Below are 14,084 nucleotides of genomic sequence, written 5' to 3'. Positions count from 1 at the left end.
TTATTATCAACATTATCAGTCTGCGGTACGGATCATAGCCTGCCACACCAAAAGGACACTGCGGATTCCCTATTCGATATCGGTATAAGCTTAATTATTATGAGCACAACATTTCGGAGTTTGGCTGAGTAGAATTTCTGGATCTTTTACTAACGAACAACGTTCCTTAAGTTCTTATTTGTGAAATATATATAAAACAATTTGAATCTCACAAACCGTGTAGCATCTATTATGAAATGTATTATTTAATACATGTCAGCAAGATTCACTTACATTCCCCTTAGCATCGTCCCGTTTGCAGTGACACGACGTCCCGTGCCCCGGGGACTTCTGCATACAAGCAGTCCAGTAGAGGCCGAAATGGCCAAGAGGATGACCCCAATGATCCAGAAGCCCAGAGCATGAGCTGAACGTAAAGATGCTTGTTGCAGCTCGATGGTGTGCTGAAGATTTGGGTCCATTGAATGGGCTTGCGACAATGGTAATGCGGAGGGTAGCGCAGCTTCAAGGGGAAGTTGCCTAAAAACGTGTCATGACTGCAACGATTAGAGAAGCACGTTCATTTCAACGGATTTTTTTTTTTTTTTTTTCTTATAGAAACAACTATCTATTCCTTGATGTAAATAAATCAGTTACAATAAAAGCACTTGTTGTCGGCAAAATATGTAATAATCCTGATATGATTGGTTAATTTTTTATCAGTTCAATACTCACTTTTTAAATAGAATTATATCTGTTTTATCGAATGCCAGTTTAATGTACGAAATACTTTTATTATAGTTTTACTAGACAGTTGTTTTATTTGTCAAATATTTTTTATTTAGATTAGTTCTTTACCATGAAGCTGGTTTTTCGCATTCCATTTAAACCGTACCAATCCGATATAAAAAGTTCGGTGGTTAAGACAGTCGTTTTAGTATTAAAAAAATCAATTCCGTATGTTTGCAGTGTAGAAAATATCGATGATGCTTGAATTTTTTTACGAGTAAAATTGCTAGAGGCAATTGTTAGCTTGGCCAAGTATTTGTAACTTCGTATATGCTAAGCTTAGAGTTATGGCCGACTATTACCGTGTTTGATGGCTAATCTCAATTAGTCTGCTTTGTTTTCTTTCGCCCCTTATCAAATCAATACATACGGATCCAATATTTAACAGTGATAGACCCTTCTATTACATTCTATTGGTAATGTTTGAATGGAAGTTCCATTCCACAGAGAACGCGTTCAGAGCATTTGCCTTGCCCCCTTAATTGTAAGTTCATACCAAATTGTTTGCCATCATATATCTAAATGCCAGAAACTCACATATTATTTCATGTATTCAGTGAGGCGTGAAAGTGGCCAGTCATCAAAGCCATGGTCACAGCGCTGCCCATAGAACTTGCTAAAGAGCATAAAAAAAAATATCTAAAACATATCTAGATGACGATCAAATCAACGTTTTTCAACTATGACCAAAAGCAGCTGGCGCTTGCAACGAGATTGCAAAAACCTCCACGTCGACCCAGAAACCCTTTATATTTGTTCAGAGCTGTCAATCGATAGGTCGACGTCTCTTCGTAAGTGTAATGATTACTTTATAATAGTTTTAAATCAATTGGATATGTGGAACGATTTATGTAGCCCGCTCATATATATAAATGTATGTATAAAGCTATTAGATTGAGTTCAAGCCCATGTTTTCACTTAACCTATAAGCTGTCGTAAAAACATTTAATGTATATAGATTAGGTCATACCATGCTGTGGCAAAAAATATACGAAAGATATGTGTGTGACCGTTTTAGAAAAAAGGCGACATTTGTAAACATATGTTGCTTTTTCTGGTGCATTATTCTGAAAACTGATACACAATGGACTTTGGCAACAATTCGAAACCGAACAATGAATCCGTCAAAACGTAACTTTGTATAGGCTAACGTAACTCAACATTTGTACGACGAGGACGGATCGTTGATGAGCACAAAGTTCTCCCCGTTTGCAGCATGAACGGTAATCACTATCTGTTTCTAGTTTATTGTTGCATATTGCGCCCGTGAGCTTTTTTTTTCGAAAATTCTGCTCGATTCGTCATTATTTCACTCGCTGTTTACTGCGCTTGTTGTAGTCGGAGCGCTTTATTATATTTTTGTTAACGAGTTGCTGTTGTAATCACTCGAATTTTACTGTGGCTTTTGCGGCCATAACGGTTGTCGCCTTTCCCCGGCGTCAGAGTCAAGGCCGGAGATGCCGTATTTCGTAGACGAACAGACGCGCACGTTCTCCGAAGTGGCGGCCGCAAACAAGTCGGACAAGGTCGGTTTTTCTGGATTATGTAACGCGTCAATAACATGTACCCCGTACCAGCTAATCGCCATACCATGACAACAACAATAACAACACAAGCAACAACGACAGCAAAAACAAGGCAACCACGCTCGCACAGCCAAAGTAGCTGTCGGCACATAAACATCTGCATTCACCTCGTCTCCCCCTTCACCCCTCGATCCGACCTCGTGCACGACGAAAACGTAGAGCGCAAGGATTGCGCAGAGTATTGATTGGAAACACATTTTTAATTCAAGAAAAGTTTATGTCAATGGAAATACAGGGAAGGACAAAGCTTCTCATTTTAGATAATAAATGTTTAATAGGACAAAGCTAACTTTCTAGATGTCACACTTACAGTATAGGTTAGCGGGCCTTTTTTCATAATATGGTCGATAAGGTCGAGCGTTTGGAAGTGTGGCTTGTCCTGCAACATTACGTGTATGGCATTTTCTTTCACATTTTACACAAGGTAAAGGGTCCATGTTGTCTTGCATATGTGACGACCTATTTTACCATGAATAACGTTGGTCCATAGCAAAATCCAAATATTATCGATACGATTAGTAATCTTTTAGAAACACTATATTGTTTTTATCTACAACAATTTGTACAGTGTTTAATGAAATGGAAGCTGGAATATATATTACGAAGGTAAGTTTCTTTGGACCTATCATAAAGCTATTGATGTTCTGAAGTTGGGTGCCGCCTCATCTGAAGTCTCGTCAGCTTGTGAAGTGCATTCTGCCATGCAGCAGCTTATCTAGATTTATTAGGCATATTGATACACGGGCATAACATGGGAGCGTTGATCATCCGATTCGTTTAGTCCTACTCGTATACATTATTTTATTAAACGGACTAGTGACAAACAACACATGTGTATGTATGCTTCTATTGAAATTAAGTTTAGCATAATTGAAGACACAACTTCGCTAAGAACGGTTATACTTAACACTGCCGACCTACGTTTACGTGTGCTATATATAAACAGGCTTACATGCTTCATACTAAAACATTGGCCCATCTTTTTGCATCACACGATTCCTGGGTTCGGCGGCAGAGGAACTGGTAATCCGCAAAAGTCGTATTTTCGTAGCCTGCACTGAGCCCCTCTGTGATCAAAATGTCAATAAACTACGTTACTTAATGTTCGGCTGCCCGCGATCGGCAATATTCAGAATCATAGCTGCTTTTTGCCACTATAGCAGTTGTGTCTATAGCCAAGTGATGGAATAACGTGTGAGTATATATAGCAGATGGTTCTCTTTACTACAAAGCTCACACCAATAACGTGCTTAAAAAAACGGGTCAATTGCGTCGTCCGCAACGTTGTCCAACATCTCGGCGTTAGCTGGTGCTGTTTTTGGTTGAGTGACGGCCAGTTGTCCAGCCAACATAGATTTCACCTCATCTTGATCTCGTGACGTCAGCTAATGACAGTGATCATAGTGTTCAGACACATAAGCATGCTTCTGCACTTGTGGGACTGTAACCGTTTTGCGGAGGAGGATGGTGGGGAGTGGGCATTTACCTCGCGAAGTACGTTTCATAGCAGTAACGATAACAAGAATAGTCGCAATGGTGAAGATACTATCCATCCGCCACTGCGAAAACGACAGCATCGAGCACACGGCCAGGTGGCCGGGAACGTCGCGGTTTGAACGGGAAGAAGAAAGAACGTTCAATTTGTCGTGTGAAAAAGCAAGTAGGCAAGCCACTTCAAAAGACAACCAAATGGCTTTAGTGGCCATTGGCTTCTACTCCTACTGTCCTGCAGTGGTCCGTTTTGCAGGTTTCTCCGACGCAACAAGCGACGGAACCGGAGCTGACGCCGAAGGAGACGCTCTGCCTTCACTAGCGACGACAGAGACGGCGAAATGCACCTAGATCATTCTTTGTTTTGCCCATTCCATTTGGGGCCGTAGCTGCTGCAGCAGAATATTGCCACAGATGGCCGTAAAGACGTGAACTGGAAAGACGGGCGGACACGATCGTGCTTCGGGTTGCAGATGAGAAAATGTATCGTAAATATACACGGACAGATCGGGCGTGTGGATAATGCCCAGGTCTGTATTAACGGTTGGTCTATGGCAGGCATATATAATATTAAAAATTATTCTTATTGATACTATTATTATTATTATTGCACAACACAGGTCTATGGCATCAATGATTAGAGATGGTTTATTGGACTATGAACAGAGTCGTGTTGCATTTAGGAGATGCTAAGGACGTATTATTAGAAAGGATCGCATGTTGTCTTCTGCGCAGTGGTAAATAGAGAACATCAAATAAGGCAAATGTATAGTAAAAAAATTACATATTACCATATTCATCCGTTAAATCATTTCTCATTCAGTATATTGTGGGTCCGGTCATAAGAATTACCGCAATTGTGCAAATATTTTTTTGTGTAATAATGCTTTTCGTTCTCACATTGACGAATCGTCGTTCCGCTAGCTCGTACATGCGTATGAGCGCGCCCATCGATGTTCGATCTGAAGCGATTGGTAACTTTACTAAGTTATTAATCAGTGCATTCGTAGCCGTCAACCGAACAATATCCCGTACGAATCAGAGTGATCCGTACGAATTTGTTGACTTACATCCACCGAAAAACGTTCAAGCAGCAATGGCCACCAGTTGCTATCACTACAATAACTGAAAACTCTTCGTTTTCATTCTGTAGTTCTGGAGCTTGCGTGACGACGTTATATTACAGCCCATCGTCGAGCTATCCCGTCGAATAGCGTCTATCAAGAATCTCTGTGCTGAACGCAGACCGACTATGCCCAAGTGATCGTAGTCTGAGGTGGCACCTCTGAAGAAAACCTTCGCTGAGCACAGTACTATTAGCAGCCATTATCGTCGTTGTCGTCGAGGGCTGAAGGCGCAGGGAAAGAACGGGAGAGAAGTACGCGTGCCACAAAAGCATACAAGTCGTCATCGTTTTTCCGTTGTTGATGAAGTCGACTGACGATTATCTCAATGGAAAAAGCAACTGAATCGTACGGTGAACGGGCGTCGGAAAGCCATGTTATATAATCAGGCAAAAAGCGACGAAACCTCAAAAGCCACAGAGAGATGAGGACGGAATGGATAGCGTAGACGGTCGAAAAGCATATCGGACGGGCGAAAAATGAGAAGTACGCGAAAGGGCAGCTAGCGAGTCCGACAGCGTTCGGTGAACGTTCGTTACAAACCAAGAGAAAAATTATCTAAAGTGCCGCAATGACGCAAAACGTGAAAAATTCATAGACCAGCAAGGTATCATCCGACACTGAATTTGTGATTCGAACAATAGCCAAACGTGAACCTTTGACATTTTGCGGCCAAGCGAAGAGACGAATCAAGCCAGTTTAACTTATGGAGAGGTACATGCGCCTAAACTAGTATAGCTTGAATTCTATATTAAGTTAAATGCAGTAAGCCACACCACACAAACGCTCACAGATATTCTATAAAATAAAAAAAAAAAGAATTTAATGCAGTAGTGTAGTCGCTTAATTTCTATGGTTCGTATTATGTTGTCAGGCGATCAGTGAATGATTGGACGTGAGCCTGTATTATAAGCTGTTATTTACATACAGCCGCGTACATTTATTCTGCCTTATTCAACCAACTATCGTAGAAGCACAACGAAATCTATTTTTCGCACTCCAGCGCTACGGTACGATAATCGATACGGTACGATATAATTCTTGATCGATTGGCATCACAAGTCTCTACTCGAAAAGATCTACCGTAATGCGCAAATGATTCAAGCGGGCTTCGTTTACAGATTTAAACCTTTCTCTCACCTGATGCATCGTCATGGATTACTAAAGACATATATGCATGACGTAAGTGACTGGTACACTATGGCACCATAGGGATTACAAAATAGAGATATATACTTTGCATACCAAGTCAGTTAATGCAACACGGCAATTCCAGTAAAAATATCCAAGCTCATACCGAGGGAAGTGCAATCCGAATCAGACGTAAAGCCAAACAACGGGATATCTATCAAATGATTTTTGCTGCACTTCAATACACTGAAATAGACGGACCATCACCCGTACGTCGTCTACCACAGCCATAGGCCGAGAGCCGCTTCTTAAGTGTCGAAATCGACTCTACATATTCAAGGAGGTCCTATTACAGGTCGATTCTATGCTAAAGGATTTACATTTCAGTGACTAAGTTTTTCTAGTTAGATATAGGTGCTTGTAATTTGTTGAACCACCTAGGCGGCCAGCGGAGTATACCATTTCTTTCGAAGTAAAGTTCTACTGAAATGACGCGATTCTATCGACTGACTTTAAGGGTTCGATGGCCTTCACTATACCTCAGGTTGGGATACTTAGTTTAAATAGATAGTATTCCAGTGAAATGAGTCCTATACTACGTGCACAAGTGTAGTTCCTGGGGTCCCGTAAAAAAGCAAATATGATCTTACCCACAATTTAGCATGATAAGCGCCAGTGTTGAGCATGTCAGCACCATACACAAAGTGTACTCGAAGAGACTCCGATACAAAAGTTTTTGTCGCTAGAATTATAAAATTAGTAGAATACTTAAGGTAATGAAAATCCTGCCTATTTGCCAGTGGCGTGAAATTGTGACCGGACATGGGTTGGCAACGATAGCCTACATCAATTTGATTCACATAAAATAATTATAAGGAAACTTATAATAAGGACACCACAAATACTCACAGCAGCGCGGTGGTGTTGCCTAGGTTAGAATGGTATAAAAGACCGATCGGAGTCGATGTTTCAACACTAATTTGGTACATTTTCGTGTTTTATTGTTATCCCTTTGCACTTCGAGAAGACGGATGACTTGTTTCTCACAGAATACCCATATGTGGCTTTTCCTGGAAATTAATTACAAATATAATATGTTTTGAGGTTAAATAATATCGTATTATTTCACATTTATTATGTCTCTGTGGGCTATGTATCAATAATTCCAACTCTGTTGCGATGACGAAGTCTATAAAATAGTACTACGTTCTCACTAGGTTGTGGGCCAAATATAAAATCGTTTCCAGTAGACCGCTTATAGTTGTTTTGCATTTTCTTTTCCGATAAACCAATCAGATTTCACACTTTTACCATATTTCTTCTTTTTCTCAAATATATTTCAAACTCCCCGTCGGGTTCCGTACGTTGGGGGTACGGAAAAAACCTTGTCTCTACACATATAGAATGCATCCACGGTTAGAAGTTCTTTGGGTTTGTAGTAATAGCATTATTTTCATCATATATTGAGAAAAGCTTGGATTGTAAGCAACTTATAGACGAACACGGCAGCGCTGTCGTTGATCCATATCCGTTTCAGTGTTAACATGAATTCGTTTCATCATAAAATGGTTTGATTACATGTCCCAAATAAGTTCATGTGAAGGTTGGAGAAATTTAAGAGGGAACAGGTATTCTGACTCACTCTGTGGCTACTTCGGCATAATTCAACGTGTTTTTTTTGGCTTTTGACTTGTCCTTTAAATCAGCTTGTGCGCCTTTTACCCGATGCTTTCACTAGTCTCCCTTTAACCTCCGGCCTCTGACGAAGCCTACGCGCTTTCTTCTGCTGTCTGTGTCTCCCGTTTCTGTGTCAGTAGGTTCTCAGACCATCAACAAGAAAAATAAACAGTACGGCGACTGATTTTCTGATCGACTTTGCCGTCGCCACGACCGCTGTTTCGGCGACGACCAATTTATAAAAGAAGACGTATCCAGAATTAAGTGAACGTAAACTTGCCCAAGGGGCTAAAACAACACCAGCTATCGTGGAGCACACAACTGTGTAACACATATATGTATATCTATATATATATATATATATATATATATACCCAGAAAAACGGTTCAATATGTCAGTATATGAGTAGTTAGGGCGCCACTGTAAGTTCTGCTCTTCGAGTTTTGTTGTCGTACTGACCGGGTTGCTATTATATTTTTCTGACTTTCTGCCGACGCGTCGCTCCCGTATTGCAACGTTCGGATCTACGCCACAGTGCGAATATGATCAGTCAAACAGAGCGCCTGATGGAAAGTTAAGAAAAGGCAAAAAATTAAGTTGGCGTAGCCAAAAAATGTATCTTACTTAAAAAAAATGAAAGGAAAAGCTTACTAATTGATAGATATTGCCTCTACGGACTATTCGCAGACCGACGAGTTACGGTAGCTTAAAGCAATTAAACTAGCCGTTCGATTTGACTCTTGAATCCATAATCATGCTGACATATATAAAGCAGTGTACCATATAGATATGCGGCGATTCTAAAAGCTTGCGACGCTCAACGTGGCTCGAAGCAATATGCATAATTGACTATGCGGATATGCTTCTTCCTCATCCCGTTAATATACCCAACCGGGGTTACGAGTGCTGCTACATACTACACTTGGCTTGAAGGCTAATTCATTGGGGTACAGATGGACCTCACTACCTCCTTAAGCCTGTAATAACTCGGGAAAACAATGATATACAAGGAAAAGCCATAGATTCACACTGCAATAATTAGCAGAAGTGATGGTAGGGTGGTTACGTGTTAAGCTAATAAGTTTAACGGCACGTGCCTAAGCTGAAAGCCGAACGTGGACACACTTCGAGGGGTCGACCGTGTCACGCAATGCTTAATTAAAACAGTATTACGGGACGTAAAACTCGATTTTCTATCGTATATTTAGATCGTATGCCTATAGATGCTAACGGTGTATTTCAGACACTAAACCTCTATATATTTACTTTTTGAGCCTTTACTATGTACGCCCATATTCTGATGGCGCTACGAGTGTGTGCGTATGTAATAGCGCCATCGATGTTGGCTGTTCGGTATCTGATATCGTTTTTGCGAAACGTCCACAGGAAGATTGTCGAACCTGACTCTCTAAGTCTTCAGTTCTGCTCTGACAGTACGTTTTCAAATGACTGGTCGTGTCCTGACCATTAGAATCGAAACGTATTTATGAAGAATTTTAGTATCCATCCGCTGATGACTACGAAGGACATCTTCATATAATTGCCTTTTATAAGCCTTTCAAAACGAGAGAGGAGAAGTGGCTGGCATTTAGATCGGATCAAATCAGTCGGGCCAGAGCATATTGGGCTGCACGACCTTTGTCGAGATCGCCCATTATCATCACGATCGTCGAACGTGATCATGTATCATCCAATAATACCGTTTGAAAGGCTATAACCACGAGAGAAACTCATCGAGGCGCTGCGTTGTTTTGAGACTTCATAACAAAAACAGACAATTCCTGGGCTCTGTCTCGCCGATGTTGATCACTACTTTGCTGAGCCATATCCTCTAGTGGAGTAAAGAGATGATAAGCATAAATAAAAAAATCACTAGGGCTTATAACGATAAGAAAGCCGACATATATAGGACATTACCTAGGACATTACGTAACGAAAAAAAGAATCAATCAATTGAAGCGGCAAGCGCTGCAAATTGAATGATGTGCATAAATATCAGCTATCGCCCTGTGGAAATACGAGGCGGCCGTTATCTAGCTACGGATTATTGATATACGTTACGTAGCGTTTAGAAATAAATTTATAGTATACAAAGATACCCAAGAGACCGGAGTCTGTCTTCCGCTATGGATCAGCGGTGCTGGTGCACTATCCATAGAATCGAGCATTCACAACTCGGATGCTATCCTAAACGAATAATAGAATCCTATTCAATTTGTTGTTGCACATGGGGCAGTTGTTATCACTGAGAGAGTGAAGCATGACATTAGAAAGCAGGCACAAATGGTTTTATTTCACTCACTTTAGGGTTAAAATATATGCCGTACTTGACTATTCATTGTGTTAATGATTTTCTCTGTTTCATAGCAGCGCATGCGATGGAAGGTACAGGTCTGTAATTTTTCTATGTGTAGACTGCAATGCGTATAGGGCAACCGGGAGAAGGTAAATTCGAGTGTACGTTAAATTTGAAATTAAATAATTTTGCGTCAAGGAACAGAAGGGGCGAGATGTAACTTTTGCGTGCAATAAGAAATTGTAGCCACATCCATCGAGACCATAATGATAACAACTAGGCGGTGAGGAGGCGATGTAAAAAGATATTGGCGATGCAAAGATTTACTAAATTAGGGAACACTAGTTACATGTGTCGTACACGTCTGTGTCGGGTAAATTGTCAAGAAGCAGAATGTCGACAGCAACGTGCAAAATAGACCAATAGGAAATGAACGCTGCACCGAAGAGTTAAGGTCGCATAGTTCGTAAAATCTCAAGGTGGCTATTTCTTACCAGAAAGCAAATGTACTTTCGACTTTACCCAATGCGCTTCCTTCTCAACGCAATACCATACATGTGAATAATTTATAAATAGGACACAGTTCAGGCACAAAGCGCAGGCAAAATCGGCATAGGAGACTAAAAATGTGACACTGCCATGAATCGAGGAAATAATAAACTACTGGTTACGGAAAGTTGACCGTTCAAATTTACGAATTCTATATATAATTAGCGTTGCGGGAACATGAAGCTTGTGTACGAGCAAATCAAAGTTGTAATTATTAAGTAACTCTTAGAAAACTAAACGGGGTAGGTAATAAAGATTCAGCTATACTCAGTTTTCCTTTCTTGAGCGCAAGTTAATCAAGATCTAACCGTAGAAAATATCGCTGAAGGCGAGCTAAATCGCCACTGTTAACCAAATAGGAAAGCATATTTAAAAGCCTTAACTAGATAAGAAGGCTCGTTAAGGAAATTGCACTCGTGACGTAACGTTCGGAACAATCAATGCTATCCATTGTCGATAGCATCTAGGGCAGTATTGGAGACATAGAAGAACGAAGATGTGATTAAAGGACGAAAAAAATGAAACAACGAGTAATAAATATACATACGTTTCAATTTAGCCCGATACTGCGCCTGATACCACTGGTTCCCATGATTTGTTAATCTCGTTGTAACATGCGCCATTTACGCTGCTGGCAAGCTGAACTTCCTCTGCATGCTTTGAATCCGCTACGTTCTCTACCTGTACCTTCGTAGTTACGTTCTCTTTCAATCACGTTTACTAGAAAATGAGTCGTAATATAAATTTGCGTTGAGCAAAATATATCAATCTACTCGACGGCCGAAAAGCCATTGAAAAAGCTAATATAACATATTTTTTATATACTGAGACGTCGCGATATAGCTATATGAAAACTTGATAGTAAAAACGGCTTTCACAAATGTGTGCAATAGCAAAAGAAACTAATTCACGATCATTTAGCCACGAAAGGCAAACAGAATAGCACAGAGGTTAGGCATTAGGCATAGTAACAGTGCAAACTTAATAGAGACTACTGTTATTCTGACGATGTTAGTTTGTGAACGTTTGGCAAATAAATACGATGGGGTCCCCATAACGGACGAACAATAGGCTACAAATCTACGTAAGGTTCAATTTGAAAAGTAACACTATTAGTTATGGTGCCGCACTTTCAAAAACCCTCTATGGTAGGGTAATTTGTCGCATCGCTAAACAAGCTAGAATCACTATAAATGTGTTGCCCAATAGGGGAACTTCTCGGAACATTATTTGTATTGTACAACCACTTTACACAAGACGGTGGAGGAGCAAGATAGAAAGGGCATCATGAAACATCGATGAAAATCGAGTAGAAAGACCCAGCACGAGCTAACATAACGAAGAAAGGATCGAGCATTAAGGCAGAAATCACGGTCGCTAGATTACACCAGCAACGGAGAAAAACAGATGCCAATGGAAGCGGTTAATACAGCCGGTAGCGTTGTGGCCGCTGGTGGCAGCGGGGAAATCTGTGCTCTGATGTTGCCGAAACGGACGCATCCGAAGTAGAGAACGACGAAGGAGAAGCATATGGAAGAGAAACACGACATGCAGAACATGAAATCACGCGGAAGGCGAAAATAGTTCAGCACGCTCACGATAGAGTCTACGGTTAAGGGGAGAGAAGAATGTGTGCGACGTAGAGGCGCAAACTAATGTAAACCAGAAAAATAACTTGAGTGATCGGTGCAATCCGTTATTTCGCCGGCTGCAGCCGTCGTCGGTAGTCTGGAGACGGTCCGCTGGAGCGCTTGTGAGGTGCACATCGCCGCAAGCAGCAGATAAGCTAGTAATAAGCAGGTACTAAGAGCTATGAAGAAGGACGAAGACAACAAAAACGAAAAAGAGGAAGACGCTGAGGCTGTTCCGTTGCGAAAACGCCATCGTAGATGCGTACCAGTCCGGCGGGGGAAACGAGATTTGGTTTCTGCTTTTTTTTGTCGTTGCTTAGACGAGTTACTGACTCGTCCAGTGAGCCCTGAATTTCTGATCCCGAGAATAACTGATCGTGTGGGTAATGATAGCAAAATTTCGTTTAGTCTTTTGACCACGCTTTGGCAGGTGGTATGGTCAACAAACTGGCGTCGCACAGGTAGGAGAGAGACGATGAATCTGAAGCAGAAATCATAAATACTCGTACATATGCGAAGAAACGAAAACCGTCAAAGGCTTTTGCCTTCGGCTTTTTCTCCCTGCCTCGTTCCCACCATCCGCTTCTGGCCGTTCTGTCGTATGTCTCGGCCATAGGCACTGAAGGCCCCTATAGGCGATAACTCGATTCCGCGGCTACTGGCTCCGGCTCACGTCTCGGAATATACGTGGATGCGCGACAGACATTTAGCAGTAACGATAATATTACGCAAGAGTCTTATAGACATCTACACACGTACACGTATACACATGTAACGCTATATTGAAACAGAAAAGAACAAGCAGCAGGGCACGGTACGTTGGCGAAAGTGGTTAAAATGATGCCTGAAACTTTCGCAGGTACAGATGGGCAAGTACAAAGCTGATGTATCGTGTTCGTGAACAGTTTTATATGTATGATATTTTATTTTAAATGGAGCCTAACCTTCGTGGCAAAATAGATAACTGTAAGAGACAATAATCTTCATCAAAGCGACTTAAAACATATAGTGATTTGAGCACTTAATTTCTCATGGATTTTTTTGATAACTGAGCAACGTCTAACACCTTTGTCCATCTAACAGTATGGTCCGCTTTCGATACAAGGACCTCTATTTAACGTCAGTCCAATTCTGGCCAGCGTATCGATCCTATCCCGAAGCTTTAAATCAAAATCTAAATAACCCAGTCTGATTAGAGTCGCGTCCGCTCGATCTCATGTCACGGGAATCGGGCAGATCTCCTAGCCGAATATCGATCTTATCCATACGCGCCTGTTAGTCATTTGCCAAGTCAACTCGGTCAACCAACGTCGCTAGGACAGACCTGCATAGAAAATTAACCGAATTGTGCAACTTTAATGCCACCCCATGAATTTATGGGGTTCTTGTGTCATTTCCATGATCTGATATGCACCAAAGGTCACGGCAGGCGTTATGTCATTGACGTTCTCTATGACACCAGTCATCGTGGTTCAAATGGGGCTTAATTTATCAATATTTGGCGTGCACCTGTAACTATAATAGATGTGAGTTTAGCAGAAACAGCATTCTGTTTAACAGGAATACGTTTGCCCGCTGTGGGAACTAGCAGACCATCTTCTGACAAAAATACAACCGGACATCTGCAGGTGTTACCGCCATTGAATATAGCACTTATACGTACGTGTACCGTTCTGCCCCCGAGAGCACTTTCGCACTGGGGTCGCATGATGACTCCGCGTTAATATGTTTTATGTTATAGTTATAATAAATGCCAGAAAAAGATTGTATACTATTACACGTCAATGAGTTATGGTGCATCTTGGAAGGGTCAGGACGCGGAATAGTACT

The 14,084-nt window shown here is 41.2% G+C and overlaps 1 protein-coding gene across 9 annotated transcripts in view; it reads right to left on the bottom strand.

Annotated features, from left to right (window-relative positions):
• The window catches only part of LOC111251547 (uncharacterized), a 37,784-nt gene that overhangs the window by 6,208 nt on the left and 17,492 nt on the right, over positions 1-14,084 (bottom strand). For 4 of the 9 annotated variants that reach the window (XM_022808216.2, XM_022808215.2, XM_086990351.1 and 1 more), the window contains 2 exons: positions 7,010-7,170; positions 274-519 (listed from right to left, as the gene is read on the bottom strand). In XM_022808216.2, the coding sequence (XP_022663951.1) occupies positions 274-519; positions 7,010-7,089 (326 nt within the window). In that variant the 5' untranslated portion in view covers positions 7,090-7,170. Of the gene's footprint in view, positions 1-273; positions 537-6,750; positions 6,845-7,009; positions 7,171-11,170; positions 11,344-14,084 lie in introns of those variants that run through there. The other 5 variants (XM_086990349.1, XM_022808217.2, XM_086990353.1 and 2 more) reach the window with 4 other exon arrangements.

Source organism: Varroa destructor, unplaced genomic scaffold (assembly GCF_002443255.2).
Source record: "Varroa destructor unplaced genomic scaffold, Vdes_3.0 BEIS01000005.1, whole genome shotgun sequence".
Taxonomy (NCBI): Eukaryota; Metazoa; Arthropoda; class Arachnida; order Mesostigmata; family Varroidae; genus Varroa; species Varroa destructor.
This window is presented reverse-complemented; position numbering and strand designations above follow the sequence as displayed.